Here is a 25,483-nt window from a genome sequence, read left to right on the forward strand (position 1 = left end):
CGCGCTGATTGGTCAATAAACTAAAGCCCCCCCGCCCCCCACCGGCGCCTCGCTCCGATTCGCCAGTGGAGAGCGACCGCGCGCCGATTGGTCAATAAACTAAAGCCCCCCCGCCCCCCACCGGCACCTCGCTCCGATTCGCCAGTGGAGAGCGACCGCGCGCCGATTGGTCAATAAACTAAAGCCCCCTCCGCCCCCCACCGGCGCCTCGCTCCGATTCGCCAGTGGAGAGCGACCGCGCGCCGATTGGTCAATAAACTAAAGCCCCGCCCCGCCCCCCACCGGCGCCTCGCTCCGATTCGCCAGTGGAGAGCGACCGCGCGCCGATTGGTCAATAAACTAAAGCCCCGCCCCGCCCCCCACCGGCGCCTCGCTCCGATTCGCCAGTGGAGAGAGCGACCGCGCGCTGATTGGTCAATAAACTAAAGCCCCGCCCCGCCCCCCACCGGCGCCTCGCTCCGATTCGCCAGTGGAGAGAGTGACCGCGCGCTGATTGGCTGTCGCGCGCTTCCCGTTAAATTCAAATCTCCCCGCCCCCCCCACTCGGTTCACTCGCGTTCGATTACGCGGGAGCACGTCTCGACTTGGACGCGCGAGCTTTTCGACGTACGTCGTCGTTGTTGTTCTTGTTCTTGTAACAAGCACATTAAACCAACGTTTGCATCGACAAATTGAGCCGTAGAGAGCGAGGAATTGCGGCGACGCCGTGGGGCAACACAATGAGCGCTGCGGGACAAGAGCGCGAGTAAGCGAGTTTCCCGCGACCAGCGTCTCGGTGTTGTTTCTATCCCTTCCTCTGGTCTCTTCCCCCATCACGTTTACCCACCTCTCGTTGTTCATGGCGTGTGTAAAATGCTGTCTTTGCATTGTGCTGTGTAACGTTTCAATGGAATCGCTCGCCCGTGCTCACGGCGGGGTTGGGGGGGGTGATGCAAGATGATGCCATCTTATGATGTTGTTTTTGGGAGCGAGGTGGCATTGTTGATGTTAAAACATATCATGGTTGCTGATTCGTAATTGCGATTGTTCCTAAGTCTAGGACCGTGGTGAGCTGAGATCGATCTCGCCCGGGATGAGGTCGCGCGTTCGATCCCAAAAATTCTGACGTCCGATTTTCCCCTCCACATTTAGAATTAATAACACGCGCGTTTGACATGATCGGACACTTTTGTTGAGCTATCATTTGTGGCCAGGTCGCTTCTGAAAAACTCGCTCTATAAATCAGTGGGCTTTACCTGGTAAATTAAACAAATGTGTTTCGTTTAGAGTTGAGATGCTATTTAAAGCCGAATTGCATCGTTTCGTTATTGTATGTTTGTGATGTATCAGTAGCTTTGCCTTAGATCCTACACAATACACATCCACATTTTGACTGCCACACAAAGCAATAGTTGTGGATGTCGTGATTTGTGTTCACAGAACTCTTAACAAAGCGGTGTCCATGATGCCGAACAACGTGGGCGATGAGTCTGTGATCATAATCAGCGATGTTGATGATTTTAACCAAAGCAGCAACGACTTGTCCACACGGTGTAAGTTGCGGTGTGACTATAAGTGATGCTATCCGTGTAATTGGATGTGTCATTGTGTCTTGGGCACTTGCAGGATGGTATGATTGCTCTGGTTGCTGCATTATATTTCATGATGCGATATAATATTAAAGTTATAAAATGCTTAACTGTAAACGTTTGCATGAACTTAAACATTGTTTCTTTATGAAGTGTCGTTTTTTTCTTTTCTGAATTTTATATAAATAGAGAACTTAGAAGTTGGTAAACTGCAGTGAACGCAACAAGCTTTCCATAGGTATTTTAATCGTTACAGCTGACATCACTTATAATGAACATGCTACACAGGACATGATTTATATAATGCATACAGTAACACCCCAATGTAAACTTTAATTGTGAATTTTTGTGGGTTTACTCTCCAACACACCATTGTGCTGAACGAATTGGCATGTTTTGTTTACGTGGCAAATCTTACTAAATGGCTGTCGGGTAGTAGTGGGTTTAACGACATTTATATTTACGCCATCTAACCGGAAACAAACCTCTTATTGATATCTTCTTGTTTCTTTCGGTAAAGTCACGTAGAAGGGAAGCTTCTGCCCCTGCCTTTTAAACAATGGAATATTGAACACAGTGCATTTTTAACACAGGTAATCAATGTCATAGCATTGACAAACCGCCAATAATTTCAAGTATTGCTTAAAAGTTTTGTGAAATATACTGTTTTTTTTTGGTCTTCACATGTGTATAGCAGCTGATGCAGACGACAGCATCATTGTCACCTTCAGCAAGAAGGCTGAAGTCTTGCCTCATGCCCGCAGCGACTGCACATCCAATATTTTCAGGTGCTCTACATACACTTTAATCCATTTTTGTCTTGAGTAACTCAAAATAAATAATCATTCGCGTCCGTTGTGGCGTATACAAATAACTTTTTCTTTTTTTAATAGGCAGACAATATATATTTACGATATCTTGTGTCTCCATGTAAAAAATTGAAGACATATCTTACATAACCGATCAGCTACAAAGCCTTCTACTGTTTCATCAGCTTGCATGGAGCAATGCTGGTTAACTGCTGATCATATTGGCAAGGACCCATCCCCCAGTTATATGCAAAGAACATAACTAAAAATACAAAACAACTTAAAATAAACATTCGTGTCATGGAGAATATTAAATAAAATAAAAAAGCAGACCGTGTCTCATTTTTTGCATATCCAGCTCTCAACATAAAAAAATGTCTTTCTGACAACCCATCAGCCGCACGGCTTTATGGGAGTGCATCATTTTAACAGCAAGAGCTGAATCGGACTTAAAACAATTACATTTGAAAAATATTGGTGCAAGGAAAAAGATTTGGTTTATGTAAAAAAAATTGCGTTCATCACGATTGTACCAGTGAAAAATTATGTGGAAATATTTTTTCTCTGAAATGCTGAACAATTATAGAACGTGTATTTTTGTATTTGCAGGCCTGCAGAAAATGAACTTTCTTGTCCATTGAGCATGAACAGTGCATTCTGTGAACAGTGTTACTGCTACGTTTGCGATGGCCTGGCTTCACAGGTATTTGGGCGTGCATTTTTTGTGCCTGCACTAACATAAGCAATTAAATGAGTTGCCTGCAAAATTGTATTATTTCCCATTTGTATCCCAGTCCACGTTGTTGGTGCACAGGTTGTGAAATTAATAATTACAAATTTGCCCTCCTTTTTAAGTGCAAGTATTGGACAACACTTGGAATATTCCACTGCAATGCACACAACAAGAGCAGTTTCTGGAAGAAAGCGCGGAATGTGGCTTCTAATGGTGGCATCCTTGCAATGTTCAACCTCAACCCCGAGCTGATTGATGCTGACATAAAAAATGCAGGTTTGTACTTGTAATACATCTAGGTAACACTTCACGTAACATTTTATTACATCCCTAATTTGTGTTATACCAAACTTTACGCACACTCGTTTTGCCACTGAACTTCCTGCCTTGACTAGAGACTAGTGCAGCAGTTCTCTACCTGTCGATCATACCCCTGGGTAGGCCTCGGTAAGGTAATTTACCCTCTTTACCGGGTAAAAGGGTAAAGGTAAAGGGTAAAAATGTCGACATGCCAAGGGGTAAGGTCAAGGGTAGGGTCAAGGTAGCTCGGAAGAATTACCCGGTAGGGTAAAGGTAGCGCGAAGTATTACCCGGTAAATACGGTACCTTGTTTACCGCTAAAACCTCCATGGCGCAGTCCATGGCCTCCATTTAATGTGTAATTTAAAACAAACTTTATTAAAAACACGCTTTTATAAAATTTGCCAGTAATGACAGAACTCCACGACTCCAGGAAGTGGCCCCGATGCTTGCAATAACTTAAGGGGCCGTGGTCAATTACAGCCAACGTCAGTTGACCGTGGACAATTAGACCCAAGCCGAAACATAACATGTGAAAAAGGATTTTATAATAGAATATAGTATTGTCATCAGTGACATAAGTATACCAAGTTTGCAGTCGATACCACATTAGGAAGTGGGTAAAAATGTAGTTACAAGATTTGAGGATACGACGACGACAATGACAACGACGACAATGACAACGAGGACAACAATGACAACAAGCTTGTAAAATTGGAATCCTCGAGAGTATTCTATATGAATGAAGCGTTCTACCTAACATTTACCGTTATAAACCTTGTTCATGTGTAGTAGTTCCCTAGTAATTACCCTGTAATTGGGTAATTGATATGGGGTAAGGGTAAAAGGTAGGCTCGTTGCTTTTTACCTTACCTGCTAAAGGGTAAAATATAGGGTAGAGTGATTGTATTGTGGTAAGGCAAAAGGTAGGGTAAAAATAGGCTCGTTGTTTTTAACTTTTACCTTACCTTGCGGAGGCCTACCCCTGGGTGCACTGGCGGAGCCAGGGTGGCACCGTGCCTCGGGATTTCGATCAGATAATTGGGGTTTATTAGTAATAAATCGTTATTTTGCGTCCCCCACTGCCACTGTGTAGCATATTATTGTGTGCCAGGGACTCTATGAGATGGTAGGACAATAGTCTCAGTCCAAAATTGACAATAAGTAATGGCAAAGCAAGTGATTCACAGAATTGTGCGCAGTTGCGTATACAGTATGCGACTTCCCTGAAGGCATAACTTCAGCGAGCGCGATGCCGATCACACACGGTTCGAATTCGACCCTCGATCAATGGTTGCGCTATCGCCGCACACGCGTCTAATAAAAAGCAAGGGACAAGTCCTTACTTACTAACAACTCCTATCATTTTTCATTGCTGAAGGGGTTACCCCCTTTACCTGAAAATCCTGGCTCTGCCATTGCCTGGGTGGCATTAAATACTTGAGGGGGGAGGGGCATGCTGCAATATGGTTACTGTGCAATTGGGAGAAGTTTTACAATTATTTATTATCGAAGTTTAATTGAGCCTTCACTTAAAATGTTCAATCTGGTACTATGATTGGAGTCTCAATACAAAGGGTGCTTTGGTAGGGTAATTTTTATACATTTTCATGACTTTGGTAGTCAAATATTCAACAATGCCCATCCTATACGGTACATGGTTGCACACAATCTTTAGAATCTGTCACTTGATTCAGTCAGATCAGGTCAGATGAAGTAGCCCAATGCATTTCGTTAAAATGAAATAATTCTAAATAACACATTTCCATATTTAATGCATTTGCAATAACACGAGCATAGTGTATTGCTTTTGATATTTTAAATACTCTGCCTGTTTATTACATACTACCCTTTTCCCATCCAAGGACGGGTGTATTGCAGTAAATCTGAAACTTGCAATTGAAAATCAGACCGCGACGTGATATTCATTGCATCCATTCGTGTGCAATTTGTAATGCCCCGGTGACACTTATTTAATTTAAAGGTTATAATCCCTTGTTCATCATGACGTCCTTTTTACTTCTACGTCTCAATAGCGTTACGGAGGTCGCGTGACGTGAGGGTTCTGCCTTTATTTGAGGGTTACAAGTTGACGCTGAGGAGGGGGGAGGAGGTGCCTCGGCCCCCCATGTGGCATGACGTCACCCGATAATTATTATTAATGGAGGGAGGGGGGTTCTCCATGCGGAGTGACGAACACCCGCTCATGATTATTAATTATGGGGCTCTCAGCACAGTAGGACTCGTAGCTAGAAATATTTTTTTCTCCTTCTGAAAAGGGGATTTGGTCATGTTGGTACCGAGTTGGATTATTGTTACTGATCTGTGAGCGATATGTCTGGTGCATGCAGGAAAGCTCCTGGAGACGTTCCTCATGATCTTGAAGCCTTTGTATTGCCAGTACTTTATCGGTACACGAGAGCCAGGAAATGCATGTACCTGCACTTGCCACGATGGCGAAGCCAGCAATCTTCCCGTATCACCCTGCCAATTCTGCAATTTGCACCACTTGACTGTCAAGGAGCATTTGTAAGATAATACACATTTTTAAAAATATGATTTAATGAGTTTAACCTTTGTAAAATTTAAAAAAGCATATGTATAACACTGCTAAAATATATTTTTGGAATATGCCTGTACAGCTGGTTCGGAATTAATTTTAACCAGAATCCTCATCGGATGTATTATATTCTCCCCGTACTTTTAAAATGTCTCATGATTCTGTGATATGACAATCCATCTCACTCCTACATATAAACTGATCAAATAGCACCTTGGATTAGCACCGTTGGCTACGTACAGGGCGAAAGAACTTCAACATACATCACTCCATGGCTGTTGTCGTTTGAGGTGCATTCTACTTTTTGTCAAGCAGGCATCATCCCTTTTAGCAATATCTCATACCTGTTAACCCCTTATCAGTGCCTGTCTTATTCCAGACCAATTCGGTCCTTATTCGTCACCCCGTACCCTCATACATCTCAACGTTCATCCTACAAAGTCCCCATTACAAGAGAGAAACACAAAAAAATGGACAAAAATTTGCTTTTAATCACGTTCCCGTACAAGAATACGGGTAAACCGTATGGGCTAGATATGCAATATGGTCCTGTCTACTTTTATTAATAATCCGTATGGCGTCTGACTTGAATTTGTTCCAATATTTATGTGCCATTAACCATTGGTATAATTAAGTCGTCCTTTTAACAGAACTAGAAGTCTGTTTATCTAGGAATAGTTTACCTATATTCTGATTAGTTTTACATTAAATGTTTTTATATTTAACATTACAAGTGTACATACAACATTTATTTTATTCTACAGATCTTCCATACAAAAGGGATATGATTATTGTCTCTTACATGCTTAAATATAATTTTAAAAAATTGTTTCAAACAATAATAAAAATGGCAAAATTTATAATACCTTCAGAAAATACATTTTATTTTAGAAGTCTGTTTGTCCAGGAACCGTTAACCTAATTTCTTATTAATTTAACATAATGTTTTTATATTTAGCTTTAAAAGCACGCATGAAACATTTATTTTCGTTCTATAGATCTTCCATGCAAAAGCAATATGAATATTGTCTCTTCCATGCTTAAATCTAATTCTAATTATACTTTTTTTTAGAAACATTTTTTTAGATAAATGTATAAAATGTATAATAGATGCAAAATAGATAACACCCTTAAAAAAACATTTCATATTCATGTTTTAGAATAATGCAATTGTAGATGAGGAATGTCCTTAATTAGGTTTTTGTTTGGAAGTGTACATGTACAGCCTCTTTATCAATCCTCTGCTGGATGAGGGCCTCCCCCCGCTTAATGTGGACCAAGGAGCATTTTTTTATACTTTTAGCCATGCTGGTCAGTGTGCGTTGACGAAGGCAGGGAGCAAAGACGTGGAAACACAGCAATGTTGCCTCACAACCGAGCCCCCACAGCCCAATAACAATCTGACAACCTGTTTTGTGCATATCAAGACTCAAACCCTGCTTACCTTCCGATATCTGATGAGATTAAGTGCATTCCGGGTGACTTGATTGTATCGGCTTGTCATATGTATACATTAATATATTTGTCAAAATATGCCTTGTTATCTGGCTGCAGTTACCAGCCTGTGTTTTCTGCAGTGGAGTCCTTCCTCAACGTCTTGGGTTCTCTCGGCCCCAGCGGGCAGCTGCTGGCCATGCTGGGGGTCGCAAAAGAGATCATGCTGCACACGGAAATGCCGATGTATGTAGCCTTGCTGCAGTCATGGACATTAACGTTTTTTTAACTTTTCGAGCATGGAATAGATTACCCCCCCCCACAGTTTAATAAATTGTCAAAGTGCGATTTAAAGAATAAAATTAGTTTTTAAACATTGTAGTGAATGTAACGCTTCCTGTGGCTGCAGAATTTAAATAATGCAATTGCATGCAGTATTCAAATGGGATATAAGTGATCCTTAACCCGATTTGATGCATGCACCTTGAGCATAAGAATCATTTTTTTATAAATTAATCCATTGTTGCCTGCAAAGTGATGGAACATTAAATCCAGCTCTTAAAGGATTGGTTCACGAGTTAACACTTACTATTATTTCTGACTTCAATACTTTGGCTGCAATAAATGTATCGTAACCTAATGTTCTCTACATCTAAGATTATAAAAAATATATTTTAAGTATCAGGGATGTGGATTCTCTTAATTGTCCCAAGACCTTATGAGTTGCTCATTAATATTAATGGTTTAATATGCTGGATAAAAAGTATGCTACAAAATTACTTGTAATAAATCATTTTGTGGTATCAATAATGAATAATATGGTTTGGTTGTAAATTCCAATCAATTGGTTCTGTTTAAACACCTCAGCCGTGGCAGATCACTGTTACAACTCAGTGGGCTCACATGATATTGACTTCTCCAAGACAGAGGTTCTCTGCAAGCCATCTGGCTATCATGAGAGATTCGTTCATGAGGCGATCCACATATACAAACACAGAGACAATTTTAACCGAGAAGATGGATTCTGGCTTAGCAATCATTGGAAGGACGTAATAAACCATTTCGACACACATTAGGGTGGGTAGAATAATACATAGTGTTATATTAAATGTATAAGGTATAGGTTGGTTTACAGCAATACAGTATATAATTTAATGTTGGCAGTATATAGTACGGTATATGCTCGTGTGATGCAATAGAATAAAGTTTAGATGGAAGCATATTATATAATTTTTACGACGTAGAATTGTAATGTATTACTTGCTGTTAGTAACTCAGCTTATTGTAGAGTATAGTAAGTATACTGATGGTGCTATGCAATTTATACTTTAGTTTTTTATGTAGTTTATACTTTAGTTTTCTACGTGGTTGTTGAGTAACTGCAGCTACATATCATTAACATTCCTTTCCTTTGTTACTGCTAATCCCTGCACCCCCCCTTGGTGCTGTTGACCCTGCATAATGCATGGGTATAATATGACTTTGAAACCCCCCCGCCCACCTCCTACGCATTTCCATGAATATGCTAAATTCCTCTTCATATGCACATTCTTTTGTTAAGGCGCTCTTCTTCCACCTCCAACGCAGCTTATATATAAGCTCCTAGCTTGGCAGTGTCTCATTCTTCACCTGAAGACGGCTGCTTGCGTTGTAGCTGAAACGTCGTGAGAATTATTTTATTTTATTATGTTTTATTTTTATTATTTTATTACTTCCCTTCTATGTGACTTTACCGAAAGAACCAAGAAGATGGTTCTGTATAATTTTGCACAATTGTCTGTTCAATTGTAAAATGGGTGAATTTCAACACTGTTTAGTCACTGGGAATGCGCTCTTCAAAAAACAACCAAGGAAGCCTCATGCGTCCCATCAAGTTGCTCAGTCTGTGACTAAAAAAAGAAATGGAAAAATGTAATGTGTAATCGGTGACAAATTAAGCAAAGATCGTTTCAGTTCATGTAAAAACGTGATCTATTTTATGTGTTGGTGCTCTACATGTGTACATCGGTAGCATTTGCAATGATGTATTTAATTTTACACGTATATTAAAATAATCATTGGCAGTATTGTTGCTCTAGGACTTCCTCTTGCGTGGGGTCAAGCTGGAAAAATTTGTTAAAACCAGCTGTCGTGCACTTGATGGAAATGTAAGTTTGATTATTTGCTTTCATTTTAATGTCTACGTAACATAACTGGGGCCTTCACCAACACACACTGACCAGTAGTGAATTATAATCAAATAACCCCCACGACCTGTATGGTGTGCATAGGCCCTCTTCAGTATTTTCACCAGTGCTATTCAATTACATAATTAAATAAATATGTATTAAATTAACAACCTCCTAGGGTATATAATAATCTTGTCTATGACATACCTAAAAGAAGTATTCATTTTAAATGGTTGTCTTACATAAGATACATAATAATACTGATATGGAAGTCGTTTGGGTTTTGTGTTGTTATTTTGCATGCATTAAATAAGTCTGGCTTAATACAGTTTAAATATTTTCTTTTGGCTGTTTGCTTTAATGTTATGCAGGCTTTATTATTTTACAATACTTTATAACAAACAAACAAGTCACCTTAAATGCTTCAAGTGTTTCCTTTGGAATAAAAATGTACATCGATACCTTACCCACATGCAATAAGCCCAATGTTTAAAATGGATCTGTTTAAACAACGATTTACCAGTGAGATGAATTGGCTCAATAAAATGCTTGTTCTTTTGGAATTAGAATGTCTGAACAGAGGTGAAATTTATTTCAAATATTAATGGACATTAACATATTTCTTCCGTAAACATATTTCATCCACTGACTATTATGTTTCATGTGTCGACGGTGAACTAGGAAATATTTGTCTATTCTACCTACATTTTTCCACAGGGAATTTATTCAAAATGACAAAAATTAGCTTAATAAAGTATTATCTGTACTAAAGCTCTGCATTGTAACAATTGTATTATTGTTAAATAGGATCCAGTTAAAGGCCCGCATGATACAGGTTGAGCATAAGCTGCCACCTGCGTTACTGAAGGGGCTGAAGATCTTCTTCTCTGGCCTGTTCTTCCCAATCCACTGCCTTCGCTTTTTGAACAGGTGAGATGGGTCAGCACTGCAATGAGACACACACTGGTCTCGGTCTAACATGGCAAACAATAACTGTTACCACCATGGCAGATACAACCCATTTTTATAATTCTAAATGTGTCAACCTGCCCAGTAGTTCGACATACCCATTTACAATCAGCTATATTATGAACAAAAGTATTTTTTTTTCTTAAAACATTCTATCATTCAGATGTGACCAGATGGCTGAGACTGTCTGGGGCACATCTCATGCTCTGCTAGAATAATAGGTTAGAATCTTGACAACCATTTGTAATTAAACTGGTTGTATTTTCTCAACCAAGTTTTCACTTAATATGGATCACATTTCTATTTTGGTTGAAATGTAAACAATACCTCTACAGCAGAGCATGGAGAAGGTTCAGAGAAAGAGGCACGTTCAGGGATTTTAGAGATTGAGGGTTTTCAGTTTTTGTTATATAACCTTGGCTGTTCTCAACATTCGGTGATAAAAAAAATAACCTGGAGGAATTCTAAAGCTAAAATTGTATTCTTATGACATGACAACGATTTATAATGAGCCAAACTACTTTGATATCTCATCTGAAACTATTCTACCAGTGATCCAACGATATGTCATTTTGGATTTTTTTTGCTGGTCTGGTTGGGAGAATTAATATTTTGACTTAAATAGCTTTGATCCCTTTATCCATAAGCGTGCATAAGCAATATAATTTCTCGATTTCCGTGTCAAGTTTCATGGGTTTTCTGTTTTACCAAGTGAGAACTTACCAAAACAAGAGTTTTTTGCAACAAGTTATGATATAGTAGGTCAAGTCAATATTTTTGCTTTACGTGGGGCCTTTTTGGCAAAAATCTGCCACCCAAAGTGCCATCACACCTATAAACATAAACAATGTTGTCCTGTTTATAGCTGTTCATAACTAAACTTCGATTGATACATTATTATATGAGTAGGACAAGTGAGGCAGTATGCTGACATTGCTTATTTAATCTATTTTATGTAATGCACACATTTGTTAATTGCATGTGTCTGATTTGTGGCATAGAATTTTTACTCTTTTTCGCTTGCCAGCATGTTTATCATTGGCTGGGATGAGCCCATGATCTCGTCTGTGATGAGGGGACAGAACATTTCTGGCATATTCTACATAAAAGGAAAGCGGCAACTCCTACATGAAGACTTTGACGTGGTGGTGGCTCGCAAAAATAAGCTGGTGCAGGAAGAAAAGCAAGTCGTTTTTGTTTCACTCAAATGCACACTACTGTAATTGTGTGTAATTATGAGACTTTTTCGATTTAAAGCGTTCGTGACTGCAGGGATTCATATTATTGGTTCTTTCGGTAAAGTCATGTAGAAGGGAAATAGTCAAATTAAAAAAAATTAAACAATAAAATTATCACGACGTTTCGATTGCAACACAAGCAATCATCAGGTGTGAAAACCCACAGCAAGAAATTTTTTGGAAAAAAAAAATCTTAAATTATTTTTTCTTAAAAATAGATATTTTTCTTTAAAAAAAATTCTTGCTGTGGTTTTCACACCTGATGATGATTGCTTGTGTTGCAATCGAAACGTCGTGAGAATTTTATTGTTTATTTTTTTATTGCCCTTTTACGTGACTTTACCGAAAGAACCAAGAATTATTGAGGCTGTCGAAAAACTATGTATTAAGTTTGAAGGCTGGTTGAATTCAATTTGGGGCAGTAGGAAAACGCTGGCATGACCTGCACAAAGCACTTGGGATGACCTTTGCACCTGTTTATCTGAAGTAAACCTTAACCACAACAAACACGTTAAATTAAAGTAAATGCCTGTGTATATTACAATTGCTATTTAATAGCATAATAATATTTAATAGCCATTGTAAACAGTCAATGTATACATTTGTAATGCTTAAAATATGCTAATTCACATAATTTCCCAAAGAGTGAAAGCTAGTGAGTTCACGATGCACAATAAATGCCCATGGGCAGAGCCAGTGAATGTGGGTGCATTATTGAATATGCTAACTTCATCCATGAGACTAATGTTAATTTGAACCTTTTGGGTCACATGCTTGATGGGGTCCTGTGCAGCCTGGTTCTTCATTGAACAGTCACTTGATTAAAATGGCTACTCTCAGCGATTTTAATAAAATAAGAGTATTTTTTTCAATGATGTGAAATGTGACAAGTTTAGTTTACCGGTGTGTATACTCATCTATGTTTTTAACCTGGGTGAAATGTTATCATGTGCTTTTCGTTTCTTTGATTTCTCTTGCATCAAAAACGAATTTTTATTTTTAAGGTTAAATATGTTTGTGATATTTAAGAGAGCTAATTGCCTTTTTGATCCTGTGCCCAGGTACCAGGAACTCATTAGATACCTCAAGGTTGTGCTTACGCACAACATGAATGGGTAAGGGAATGCATTGAACAATAATTTTTATAAACATTCTAAGGTTCAATGTGTTTATACATTCTGTTCGTTTGTCTCAGGGCGTCACAATAACGTTTATAAACATGATCTACTGTGCATTTTAGTTAAGTGCTGATATTACATTCATTCTCTATACAAGACCAGTCAAATTGTTCCAAAAAAAAGGGTCACAAAGCGAAACTTCTTGAGACGGCTGCCTCCCAGTAGCGCATACAGTACAATAACACCTCTATTTCTGGAGCTACCTGCCTAGATTGAAACTTCCTATTTTGAATAACTTATAATATTTGTACTATGATGCATTTCCAAACTTCGTAACTTACCATTTCACACTATAAACACTGCATAACTTTCCATACATATTATAAACAGACAATACATTAATATAATATACATGACATAAATCAAAGAAACGGTGTACTGTACAGGCATGTCTCCCTTATTGAGCACTCTTTCTACAAGAATTCGCTATCACGAGCAATGTCATTTTAGACTCATTTGTTCGCAAAATGTTCGTTTATGTCAACTAACTGGAATTAAAACTCCAAACTATACTTTATGATTGTACAGGTTTTAACAGTTAATAAACACAGTTTTAATTGACGAGCATTTATACTCGTTGGAGTAACTGGACTAAAGTAAAATTTGTTTAAAGGGGGAAAATGTTATTACTGTGTTAAGTGACCATGCGGGGGTGTACAAATGGATATATCTTCCTTATTTGCTTAACTCATCTCCTTGTACCCTCTGCCTGTGATGCAGATTGCATAAGCTACAGTATGAGATCCCAGTGTACCTTTGCAAAATTAACAAGATGTTTGATGCCTTGCGGTGGATGGCATCATCCCCAAAGTGCACCAGCAATCTTCCTCCCACTGTCATCAAGACAATGATCGTTAATGCCTCCGAACTCATCCATGACACAGCGGCTCCAGGTACCCTTGGTTAATGTTTGCTCCTTTGCACAATTGTATCGTTTCTGTATTAGCCGAGTTGCTACCACAAGTGAAGCATGAGCACACTAGGCTAGCAATCCAGAAGTCGCTGGTTCAGTCTTCAAGTGCGACCATTAAAATAATGGGGCAGGGTTTTATTATTGCGGTTTTGTGTGTGTGCGACAAATTAATTTGGAGTGCAATTTGAAATTCATGGGGTTGTATTTTGAATGTTTGCAGCCGTAGCACGCATGACAGTGGCGCAGATTTTAGGACCACGAAAGATCCCCACACGCACCTCTCCCTCATTCTGTCTTCGTCTGCCACTGTTTACACTCGTGCTTTCCTTTACAGTTTTTTGGACTTGCGTACTGTGCAGTATAATATTCCTTTATATATTGATATTTGCATTTGACATGTATTATCTTAATTCTTTTAAAAGGTTAATTTTATAACAATCATACTATACAACGGTGGTTTTCGACCTTTTTTGACTACTGTACCCATTATTGAATTTTGTTTCAACTGACTACTCCTTGCATGACCCAACATGGTTCTGAGAAATAAATGTATGAATAATGAATGTCAGTATTTTAACCAATTATCCATTTTGTGAGGCATCCTAACTAGCTATCAACTGCAAGTGAATAAAAAATGCAATGGACGCTCTGCATGCACAACGTAATTTGCTCGCACTTGCTGGTTACTCTTGGAAACCCAAATTGTTTATGATCAATCGGTCTAGAAAGGTATTTTATATCATTCTAGGTTACCATATGGATTAATATTTTATCGTTGTTTATCTTGGCGTATTCTTACATTATTATTTGCCAATGATTCTAATGTTACCAATATAGTTATTTTTTGGTCTGTCTGCGTGTCTGTCTATATGCGCGCCGTATGGCCCGGGACGAAAAAGCTCTTTGTATTTCACATCTGTCAAGTTTAAAGTAGTTAAATTAACAATGCATTCCCTTTTATAAGCACGGGGTGGTGCCAGAGCACGCATCTGCGCATGTGTAGTGGGTTTGTATGGAGACGGAGTCTTCTTAGGAGGCAACACGTATCCTAATATAAACACCCAGGTCTGTCATTCTGTCATTGTGACTAACACGGCACGGATTGGTTGAAGTGCGTCACGTGACCGGGACCAAGCAGTCAAGCAGAGGTGTGCCCCTCACAAACATGTACGCCCCTGAACAGGCACGTGTGGGATGACGTCCCCGACGCGCATGTATGGGCGGTAACGTCAGCTCTCTTTCACAACACCTCAGCCGCGTTCGTGTGTAAAGACGTCACGCCTCCAACCACGACACGCGCACAGCCTGCGGTGGGCCTTCATCCAGCAGTGCATTTGAACACAAAAAATTAACCCGTAAAAGCAAAGTTTTTCACTATAAATCCTTTATATGCGTGGCGGCTAGAGTCCTCTCGTCCTCTGGCTTGAGATGGCTGCCACCTATGGGTCAGATGATTGTCTACCAGCATTACGCAATTGGTAATTAAATATTTTTAAAAAATTCCCTAAACAGTGTAACATTTTGGAAAAAAAATTTCACGAAAATTAATTGTCACGCACGAGTCTGTGGAAAATGTCAGCTCGATTGGATCACGGGAAGTGGGTTAAAAAACGACCGAAAGATTTGCACGGTCGTAAGCAAGCAAGCACGCAAGCAAGAAAGCGAACTTAATATAAAGGATTTAAAAAGTACAGCACTCATGCACAGTGCTGACTTTTTCCACTATGAAAGTCAAATAATATAACAAACACACAGTTCTGTGTGTCATTCTGTCTGTCATTGTCACTAACACGTAAACTTGCCAAAATATTTATATAGAAGAAACTAGGTTGTTTATAACAGTAATAACGGTAACACCAGGTCCCTAACAGGAAGGGGTATTGGCCCCTTCTACCCACAACCTAAGGAGGTACAGCCTCCAGGCTAACGTGCCCTAACCACTGGGGCTAACCACTCTTCGGCCTTCCGGCTAGCGGGACCGAGGGGAGGCTGACCCGACCCAGCCAAGGTCCTCGGGTCTCGACCGCTGGCCCACACAGACCCGGCCCTGAGAAGGACGTCGGGTCGGGGGATCCTCGGGGTCCTAGCCTATTGACCACTGGCCTCACTGAGCCCCGTCGCCCTTATAAGGGCGACGGGGCTTGGGGTCCAGGGTCCTATCTTCAGGTGGGCTTCTGGATTGACTCGAGCCGCTTTGGGGTCCGGCTTTTATGGGGCTCCCAGGGTCACTCCTCCCCTGGTCTCGCCCATCATCTGGAACCTTCTGGAGGGACCTGGATTGTTGCGCAATCCCCCCCAGCCCCACACCCGGGGGCCTGGGGTGTCCTCCGGTTCACAACCGTCCCCCCAGGTTGCCTGACCCACGAGTCCTACTTGGCACAGGCCGAACTCGCTATTGCCCCCTGTTGGCCCCTGACTGGAGGGACCTGCTCAACCATAGTGGTGGCGGCGTACTACGCCCAACAATTACCCACCACACATGCGCGAGAAAGCCAGGTCCGTGGTGGTCGTTGCCCTAGCAATGCATACACGCAATTGGTGGGAGGGGAATTCTCATTTGCGTAAAAAATACACAAGGCGGAGGTAAATCGTTTACAGTGTGATATCCTCGTCTCAATATGTGCACTTATAGTCCGTAGATAACATTATTGTAGGGCAGGGCGATGGTGGGGTGGGTAGCAGCCCAGCCTGCAAAGGTGCCACCTCGGCCAGCTGGACAATCTAGGCAAGGCCGGGGGGCTCTGCACGGGACTAGGCTTCACCACTACACTCTGTGAAGTTAGTGTTATAGAGTTGATATCTAGTATAGAGTCGGTTTCTATGACTAGAGTAGGTACATACTACTGTAGAGTTTGTAGTTACTGCTACTATAGAGCGGGCATGGGGGGGGGGGGGTATAGCAGCCCCACCCCAGCCAGCCAAGGTGCCACCTTGGCCGGCTGGGCAATCTAGACAAGGCCAGGGGCTCTCCACGGGACTAGGCCTCACCACGGCACTCTGTACTTATTATAGAGTCGATATATACTATTATAGAGTTGGTAGATACTACTGTAGAGTCAGGAGATGCTACTGCAGAGTCAGTAGATGCTACTGTAGAGTCAGTAGATACTGCTATAGAGTAAGCAGATACTGCTATCGGGTTGGTCGTTACGACTATAGTCGGTGGATACTACTATAGTCATTAGATACTTTAGAGTCGGTATTCACTACTATAGAGTTAGTTGATACTACTATAGAGTCAGTAGATACTATTATAGAGTCAGAAGTTACTACTATAGAGTTAGTTACTACTGTAGTGTTATTCACGGAGGTGCACACTTTGACTTGGAGGCAACACGTTTATTACAAGGCCCCAACAGGGCTACTACATGAACGTACACACGCTAACTAGACCCCAACAGGGTCATTACAGTAGCACTCTTGTGACAGTGGCTGGCGCGAACACCATAGTGACACCATTAACGTCACTACGCTACTCTAGTCAGGGGATACTACTGTAGTGCCTTCAACTGAGTCGCACACTTAGACTTGAAGGCAGCGCATGTATTTAGTTCCAACACACGGGGTAAACCTTCCCCTTAAGACGATAACAACCTAGGGTGGTGACCACCTGGCTAACTACACTAGTTAAGGTAACTGGTAACTACGGACCAGGGACCAACAGCATGCTGCCCGGGTCCACGTGCTGGAAGACTCGGAGGACGGAGATCGTAGACGAAGGGTTGCTTTACCGGGATGAACAACCTCGATCCCTCGCGGGACTTTACTTATATTCTTTGCGGCGAGGCCGTTTCCGCCCTTGGCCACGCCCTCCTTCCAGAACCATCGGGAAGAACCTGGGATCCAATCACGTGACCCTCCTAGCCCCCTCTTGGGGGGCCCCCCTGTCATCTCAACCAGTTACGTGTCCTCCCGGGACAACCAGAGTGCCATGGCCTCACATGACCTTCCCCTTAGGTCGGCACACACACACCGTGCCCCTCTAGGGCCGGTACTGCACCCACAGCATGGTGAAATCCAGCGATGTCACTCCACTACTGTAGAGTTTGGTAGATACTGTTATGTAGTCAGATACTACTACAGTCAGTATATACTGCTGTTGAGTTGGTATATACTACTATAGAGTCAGCAGATATTACTTTAAAGTTAAAAGTTACTACTATAGTCAGTTGATACTACTATAGTTATTAGATACTACTGTAGAGTCGGTATATACTACTATAGAGTTGGTTGATTCCACTGTAATGTAGCTCTCAGACACCGTCTTGTCTTCTGTATATTTATTATGAATGAAGTCCACTGACAACTCAACAAGTAACTGTGAGTGACTCTGTACACTTGGGTAGTGAGACAACTCTATTCAGAGACAGCATAGCTTCTTGTCTCAAGACAACTCGCAGACGATGGAGACGACCTGATCCAAGGCGACAACGACGGTTTCCCACAGCAAACAGCCCACAGCTCCGGCTCGCGCTGGTTCTTATCCTCACTCGGTCCGGCCACACCCTTATTCCCGAATTATCCTCGCCGCTCCTTACAACATTCGATGTCCTTCTGATTTTTTGTGTATGCCAGCAATCTCTTTTATCCATGCCTTCACAGCATCCCGTGAGAAGGCATCTTTGTTTCTCAGTCTTGCACTGAGAATAATTTTTCTCAATGAAGAACTCAAAAATGACGTGAGTCCTAAAATATACGTAATTTCTCTTCGCGGAACTGTTCATTCATTCATCAATGCCTATTCTGGATAGCAATTTCAATTCATACTTTAAATACAGTTTGACCTGATGCAAACTTGAATATAAATATTTTATTTAAATTCAAATTTCCATAACGAAGCCTTGTTTTTGGACATGTTTCCAGGCATTATAGGTTTTTGCACGTTTATTATAGGTGGTGTGCATGTTTGGACATCATTCCTGCTGATTACATAAATGCAGTAATTTTTGTGAACAAGTTCAACGAAGTATCTTGAGATTCTCAAGCCAAACACATGCTGTTAGCGAGTAAGCTAAAGATCAGCTTTTACATCCAGAAATGTATTCCTTTTATTTAAGTGCTGTGAAGTTGCACTGCCCCTCCCCCCTCTGCTCACATAAACAGTGGTTTGTTGAATTACTCTTTGCCTTAGCAGGAGGCTGCCATTATAAGGCATTTATCTTATCACCTCACAGTGATATGTGAAGCTGTAAATATACAATGCATTACTGGGTTATAATGAAACACTGGCCAATGCAATATGACAGTTTTGTGTACAGAGCTTTGTTTCCCAGTTAAGTATATGACTAGCATTAGCGTTACCTGTTGAGTGCTTTACTGCATGTCTCTATTTTCCCCATACAGATTCACTCCCTGGTAATGCTGGTCAAGTTGCTGTGTACCCCTCCAACCCCAGCGGGTACTCAATGTGCACACATTCAAGCCCTCGGATGTCCACCACCAGAGCTGTTTGAGGCAAGTCACACCTATCCTTGTCAATTCGTACCCAAGCAAGGTCATGACTAATCGCGGTCACAGTTCCTTCTCACTCGTGTAGATTTTGAGTGGAATATGATTTCAGTAGTTTAGAAGATATGTCCAATCTGCCTGTTTACTGTGCCACTTTTCAATTATCCTGGCTGCTGACACTCACATTCCATAATAAATTCTACCTGCAGCTGTTGCACAGTCGGCACCCAATCTCCTGAGTCTGCTTCTATAGTTTTTTCCCCCCATTGGTTGTATGTCATGTCAGTGTTGGCAATCCTCCAGGTGTGCACCCCAATGCCTGTTTGTCTCTTTCTATCTTCCTTTACATTATCTTGCATCACGGTTCTCCAACTATTTTCCAGCAAACCACAATAAATTGGCATGTGCTGGCAGTACATGCGGTGTCATATTAATAAGGTCATGACATCCTAATGTCTACATTTTACCATGAACATGTACCTCCACTCCAGGTTCTTCATCTGTCTCTTATTTATCTTGCTTTTGTTTCCCTATATCTGTATCCCTTTGTCTCGGTGCGCTATATCTCCCGGCAGTCTACTTCAAAAGTTAAACACCCCTCAATTGTGCAATCTCTGCAGTGCCTTTCATTGTATTTTTTTAATGTTCACAAATGTGGTAGGGGTTTATGCAGCTGTTTTGTATGACTCCAGCTTGTCTTCCATGGCTTATCACCGATTTAGTAATGTACTCAATACCGAATTTTGTATACTGCCTGATCTCCGTTAACTCCGCATTATGGAAAAATCGCGTTATAATATATATAATAATTTTGAGTAAAGCACAGCCCATAATAACACGTGAGATGCTTATGCAGGCTGAACAAAGATGGGCGCGTGGGTAGCATCCAGCAGCATCCCGCTTTGTGTGATAGTACGCCGAGGCAATTGTACAACCGCTTATTCCTACTCGGGTGACGTAGGTCTGTTCACTCAATCACGTTATATCCATTTCGCATCCGCGTTATTAAAAACATTTTCCCTAATCTATTCATCGCGTTATATCCAATTCGCGATATGAAAACATGCTTTATAAGAGAACAGACTATTTATGTTCTCCTTATTGTTTTATCATAATTATGTGCAATTGATGCAAGTTTACCGTTTTACACTAAGCATGGTTGCTTCAGTTGTTAAGAAGACCAAGCAGATTTGCTGCAGAATTTTACAAACGTTATCATGCAAAATGGGGAAGTATCCCCAATGCGGTTTGCCCAGAAAATGTATTACTATTTTATTTTGAAAGTCATTGCTGCATTCATGGTTAATCAGCATTTTAGCTCATTAAAGGTATTTTACCAGCGTGAATTGTAATGTACTGTTGTAAGTTTGATCTGCAATGGCAAGGGCAGTTGGTGAGTAAATTGTTCTGATGTTGTTCTCTCCCCTAATACATGGATGCAGATGTCCCATGCTATTGAAGGCCTGAATGAAGGAAATACACACATCCCCTCCATCCCAAATACCTTCTCATCACTGGTAGAAATTTTACCTTTACTTATACAGTTTCAGATTTTACTGCCCAAAAGTACATTTTCCTCCTGAATAGATATTCTGCATTGATATTAATCATGTACATTCGATCCTCATTTGGCAGGCTGGCTGCGTTATCATCGCTACACACGTTATTGTCCAGAACTTCTCCTTGCAACTGTTGAGGCCTGACAACTTTTGGAACCTGTTGCTAGCCTATGGGGTATGTTTTTTCTGAATACTCTTGAGCATATTCATTGAGCCAAAGCACTGATAATGTTTCTTTTGAATAACCACAATCCTATTTTCATCATGCTATTTTGTTGATGTAATTTTGATAAGATGGCCGCAGAATACTATTTGTATCTACAAGTTTATCTAGAAAGATGTGTTTGTGTTGCACACGGAGTAGAATCCTGGGTGACCCAGAATATTGAGGTCGAGCAATTACAGCAAAACATCAGCAGTAGTTTAACATTTCAGAAAACCAATGTTAGCCATTAAAGGCAAGAAATACTTGTGATTATATTAAAAAAATAGCAACTGTATTGATGGTAGAAACATCGGTGGCAATCACTCGTCTCATAACTCGTTTTTTGGAGGGCACTGCCAAATGTTTACAGGGGGTGATGAATACTAACGTTCATTTAATTGCATAATTTACAGATAATTTTTAAGATTTAGACTGCCAGCACACAACGGCCCTACAGTTGCAAACGACCTCGCGGAATCTTTAGTGTCGAGTGTAGAATAGACGGCGCATACTATTGTCATTGTCAATACGCCCACAGTATTGATCAGGGTGGCCTCTGAATTCAGACAGTGATCATCTGCAACAAGTTTCAATTGTGCTACCGCTAGGCCATGTCATTATAATGACATAGTTTGGTGCTTTTGCTCACTTCTATAACATTGACAAGGATGTAAATAAATGAGTATTTTTTTTATTTTCAATTTAACCATTATGGTAATTGATCTTATCGTTATACCAAGCCTTTGTAGACTGAAAAATCATTAAACCTAAGTAGAAATTGACGTAGTTATCCAAGTGCTCACAAACCAAAGCCTTGGATAATAAGCAAGATATATTCTTGGAATTGCATTGAGATAAACACACGGAGTAGAGAACATGTACTGTTCAATAACATCTAACGGTTAAAAAAAGGTAGGCCTGGGCAGCACACGTCACTAGAAAGATTGATCGATCAAGAATAATAATGGAGCGGCAGCAAAGGAATTCAACTTGTCTGAGAGCACATCTATCGAGGAGATGTCACTTTAAAATCACCTTATGTGCAGGTGGTGGGTGGACTATTACATTGCAGGATAGTTATAGATGATGGCGGCTTGGGTACACCTTAATCCATGAAGCAGTGGATTGACCATGGATGATGAAAATGATGGTGAAAAATGTTAACTTAGATGGGATTTCTAATAGCTTTCCTGGGAACATAAGCTACTTCGTTACATGACCTAGAACTGGCATGCAGAATACCTATCAACTAAGAATTGTGTCTTTGGGATATAACGTAGAAAACCTGAGCTGGTTCTGAAATTGCAGTGTTGTGACTTGTAATAAGTAGAAAGAATAATGAAGAAACTTGTTATATTTCCACAGCCAAACATGTGGGCAGTGGAGTTTCTGCTTTCCTCCATCCGACATTGCCTCAAGTGGACCTTTGTTGATGATATGAAAAACTTCGCCTACCGTGAGGGGATAGTCGAGAGGTGATGCTCATTCCATTGCACATTGGGCTGACTTTGTGCTGTTGTGGTGCTTTATGGATTAAAGCGTATATATATGCAGAGTGCTTATGTAAATATTGTCTTCACATGTAAATATAAACTATGATCGTTCTCCACAACAATGTAAATTACTTCGCATACAATATAGATTTTTTTAAGTGACCATGGCTCCATTATTTATATGGAGTGCTTTTGACAAAGCAGGTATCCGCCACTATAACTTTACACATTGTTGTTTTCCGCATGTATGTTGCTGATGAATCAGGGAACATTTGTTTATAAGTTTAATGTTACGCATGTGCCTTTCTTGAAAAAAAATGACAAACATTTTTCATGCAATCTAGATTTTAAGCTTTCGGGACTGCAGGTTCTTTCGGTAAAGTCACGTAGGTAGGAAATTAAAATAAATTGCGACGTTTCGATTGCAACACAAGCAATCATCATCAGGTGGGAAAAAACAGCAAGAACATTTTTTTGCTGTGATTTATTTTATACCTACGTGACTTTACCGAAAGAACCAAAGAGTTTTTTTCGTGCAATTTTAAACTCGGAATCCACGCGGTGGAAAGGTATTATTTTGTGATGTAATACTGTATTGTTCACGCGTAGCATTTCCCAGGAACGCATTTGTGCATCCATAATATATAGTGCGGGATTCCTGTAATATCCGTTTTACAACTTTGACTGACGATGAGACTGAGAAAGTCAAAACAAGTCCATAGTGCTGCTAGATTATTTTTGCCTGGAAAGCCAATAGGCCGTGTGACTAAAACATGTCTTGACATTGCTTGAACTTGCTAATGTGCTTTTCTAACGTGTGCTCTGTTCTGTTTACCTGCAACCATTCTGGACCATGCTGGTTAAAGTCATAATTTGCCACATACAGTCCTGTAAATCATGCAAATTAAGCTACGCAGAAATATATATTTTTTCACGTAAAATGTTATCGTCATTTTGTGTTTGTAAATGTGTCCAGCAACTATAATTGTCAACCGAAAACTATTCAAAAATACAATTATATTAATCTTCTTGGTTCTTTCGGTAAAGTCACGTAGAAGGGAAGTAATATAATATTAAAAATAAAACATAATAAAATAATTCTCACGACGTTTCGGCCACAATGTAAGCAGCCGTCCTCAGGTGAAGAACAGGTCTGTCGGAAAGACAGCGTCTGAATGAACACCACTACGCTTGGCAACGTATATTTTAAGCTGGGTTGGAGGGGGAAGAGCGCCTTGACAAATTAATTTACATATCAAGAGGAATTTACCATATTTATGGGAAATGCAGATATGGGATTAGTCACTACTTTTGGAATGCGTAGGAGGTGGGCGGGGGGTTTCAAAGTCAAATTATGCCCGTGCATTATGCAGTATGCAGGATTAGCAGCAACAAAGGGAGGGAGTAGGGTTAGCTTAATAAAGGGAAGGAATGTTAATAGTATGGAGCTGCAGCAGCTAAACCACTACGTAAAAAACTAAAATATAAACTACATCTGTGTTATAAATATACTAAATATACTCTCCAATAAGCTGAGCTACTAACAGTACGTGACTTTACCGAAAGAACCAAGAAGATGAATCCCTGCAGTCATGAAAGCTTTAAATCGAAAAATACAATTATATTGTATATCTATCCACATAATGATCCTGAAAGTGAATTATTTTGGACCAGTTTCTAAAAAGAAAAAAAGATTGGCTACATTTCTTCTGCTAAATAATTAATCTTTGGGGAAAAAGTCCAATGTTTCGTACCTGAACTCTGCTTCATCTGCTGGATTGCTGACAGGTTGGCTGTGCAGCACCGTCAACAAATATGTGCTCTGACTGACTTGTTCAGGAAGGTCGACCATGCAGAGTTCAACCACCTTGGCATTTACTTTTCAAGCCTACTCTTCTTCTTCATAATGACGTAAGTGGTACTGAAGCAGTTTTTAGCACAAAAACCGGTGGTGAGAAAGACAATGTTTTACTTGTACCATTGTCTTTCATGCCATCTTGTATACGCTTATGAAAGAGCCTCTGCATGACGTCATATGTCGCCATCATGCGATGCATAAATTGCATTAACTCCTGTTTATCAGTTGATTTTATTACACTGTCTCTGGTAGATACCTACTCAGGCGTGTTCCCTCTTCTAACTGCCACTCTTATGAGTCTTGACTTGTGGCCATCCATTCTAGGGATGTGTCCTACTCAAGCCCACTTAACTGTTCTCAAGTCAATGTGTTTTCTTTTAAACCATGTGATCTCAAGTGTAATTCCAAGCATGCACTTCTCCACAATTGGGAAGTGTTCCTGATCCGTATGTCATAGCAGTGCACCAACTAAAAACATTCTACTGTAGGCATATAGGTATATGTTGTTTTTAAACACTTTATAACTGAGGTTGAATTGTTACATTTGTCTACTCTTTCTCAAGATGATCTGGTAAAGTTGATTTAATATGAATTGCATTTTATTTTTAAGTTTGCCCTCCTGTTAGAAATCCTCCTTTTAGATAACCAGGGTTGTGGTACTGCAGTCAGAGTGAACCTTATGGTGTGACCCTGGGGTCCCGAATAAACGGAAGTAAAACATTTAATATATTTATTTTTGGCGACTCCGTCCCACCGCGCACATAAACGCCGCGACCCACCGGGCGCGGATCATTCTGTTGTCATGTCATCCAAGCGCAGCGAGGACAAATGCGCAGAAGAAACAAAACTTTGATTAGTGTATCGTGTAGAGCTCGTCGAGAGGAATAGATTGCCGTATCGTTAGCCTTCAACAGACATGAAATTACGTCGTGATGCAGTTTTTGCGAGAGCCAGGGGCTTATGGGACCCGCCATAAGGTTAAAATGCTCGGTTAATCAAATCGTTATCAGAGGTTGACTCCACCAAATGTTCCATCCATGGTTCATGATT

At 40.5% G+C, this 25,483-nt stretch overlaps 1 protein-coding gene across 5 annotated transcripts in view; it reads left to right on the forward strand.

The window, feature by feature from the left end:
* Nucleotides 1-527: 527 nt before the first annotated feature.
* Nucleotides 528-25,483, forward strand: part of LOC133347711 (uncharacterized) — a 30,435-nt gene continuing 5,479 nt past the window's right edge. The window contains exons 1-18 of one of the 5 annotated variants that reach the window (XM_061560215.1): nt 528-745; nt 1,420-1,532; nt 2,263-2,356; nt 2,987-3,080; nt 3,233-3,386; nt 5,762-5,939; nt 7,525-7,650; nt 9,483-9,551; nt 10,380-10,502; nt 11,569-11,724; nt 12,841-12,894; nt 13,678-13,850; nt 18,473-18,549; nt 19,214-19,324; nt 20,761-20,835; nt 20,954-21,052; nt 22,448-22,557; nt 24,415-24,486. In XM_061560215.1, coding sequence (XP_061416199.1) covers nt 720-745; nt 1,420-1,532; nt 2,263-2,356; nt 2,987-3,080; nt 3,233-3,386; nt 5,762-5,939; nt 7,525-7,650; nt 9,483-9,551; nt 10,380-10,502; nt 11,569-11,724; nt 12,841-12,894; nt 13,678-13,850; nt 18,473-18,549; nt 19,214-19,324; nt 20,761-20,835; nt 20,954-21,052; nt 22,448-22,557; nt 24,415-24,486 — 1,904 coding nt within the window. In that variant the 5' untranslated portion in view covers nt 528-719. Of the gene's footprint in view, nt 746-1,391; nt 1,533-1,757; nt 1,807-2,262; nt 2,357-2,986; nt 3,081-3,232; nt 3,387-5,761; nt 5,940-7,524; nt 7,651-9,482; nt 9,552-10,379; nt 10,503-11,568; nt 11,725-12,840; nt 12,895-13,677; nt 13,851-18,472; nt 18,550-19,213; nt 19,325-20,760; nt 20,836-20,953; nt 21,053-22,447; nt 22,558-24,363; nt 24,487-25,483 lie in introns of those variants that run through there. The other 4 variants (XM_061560214.1, XM_061560213.1, XM_061560212.1 and 1 more) reach the window with 4 other exon arrangements.

Source organism: Lethenteron reissneri, chromosome 26 (genome assembly GCF_015708825.2).
Source record: "Lethenteron reissneri isolate LAM-NWPU_2019-01 chromosome 26, ASM1570882v1, whole genome shotgun sequence".
Classification (NCBI taxonomy): Eukaryota; Metazoa; Chordata; class Hyperoartia; order Petromyzontiformes; family Petromyzontidae; genus Lethenteron; species Lethenteron reissneri.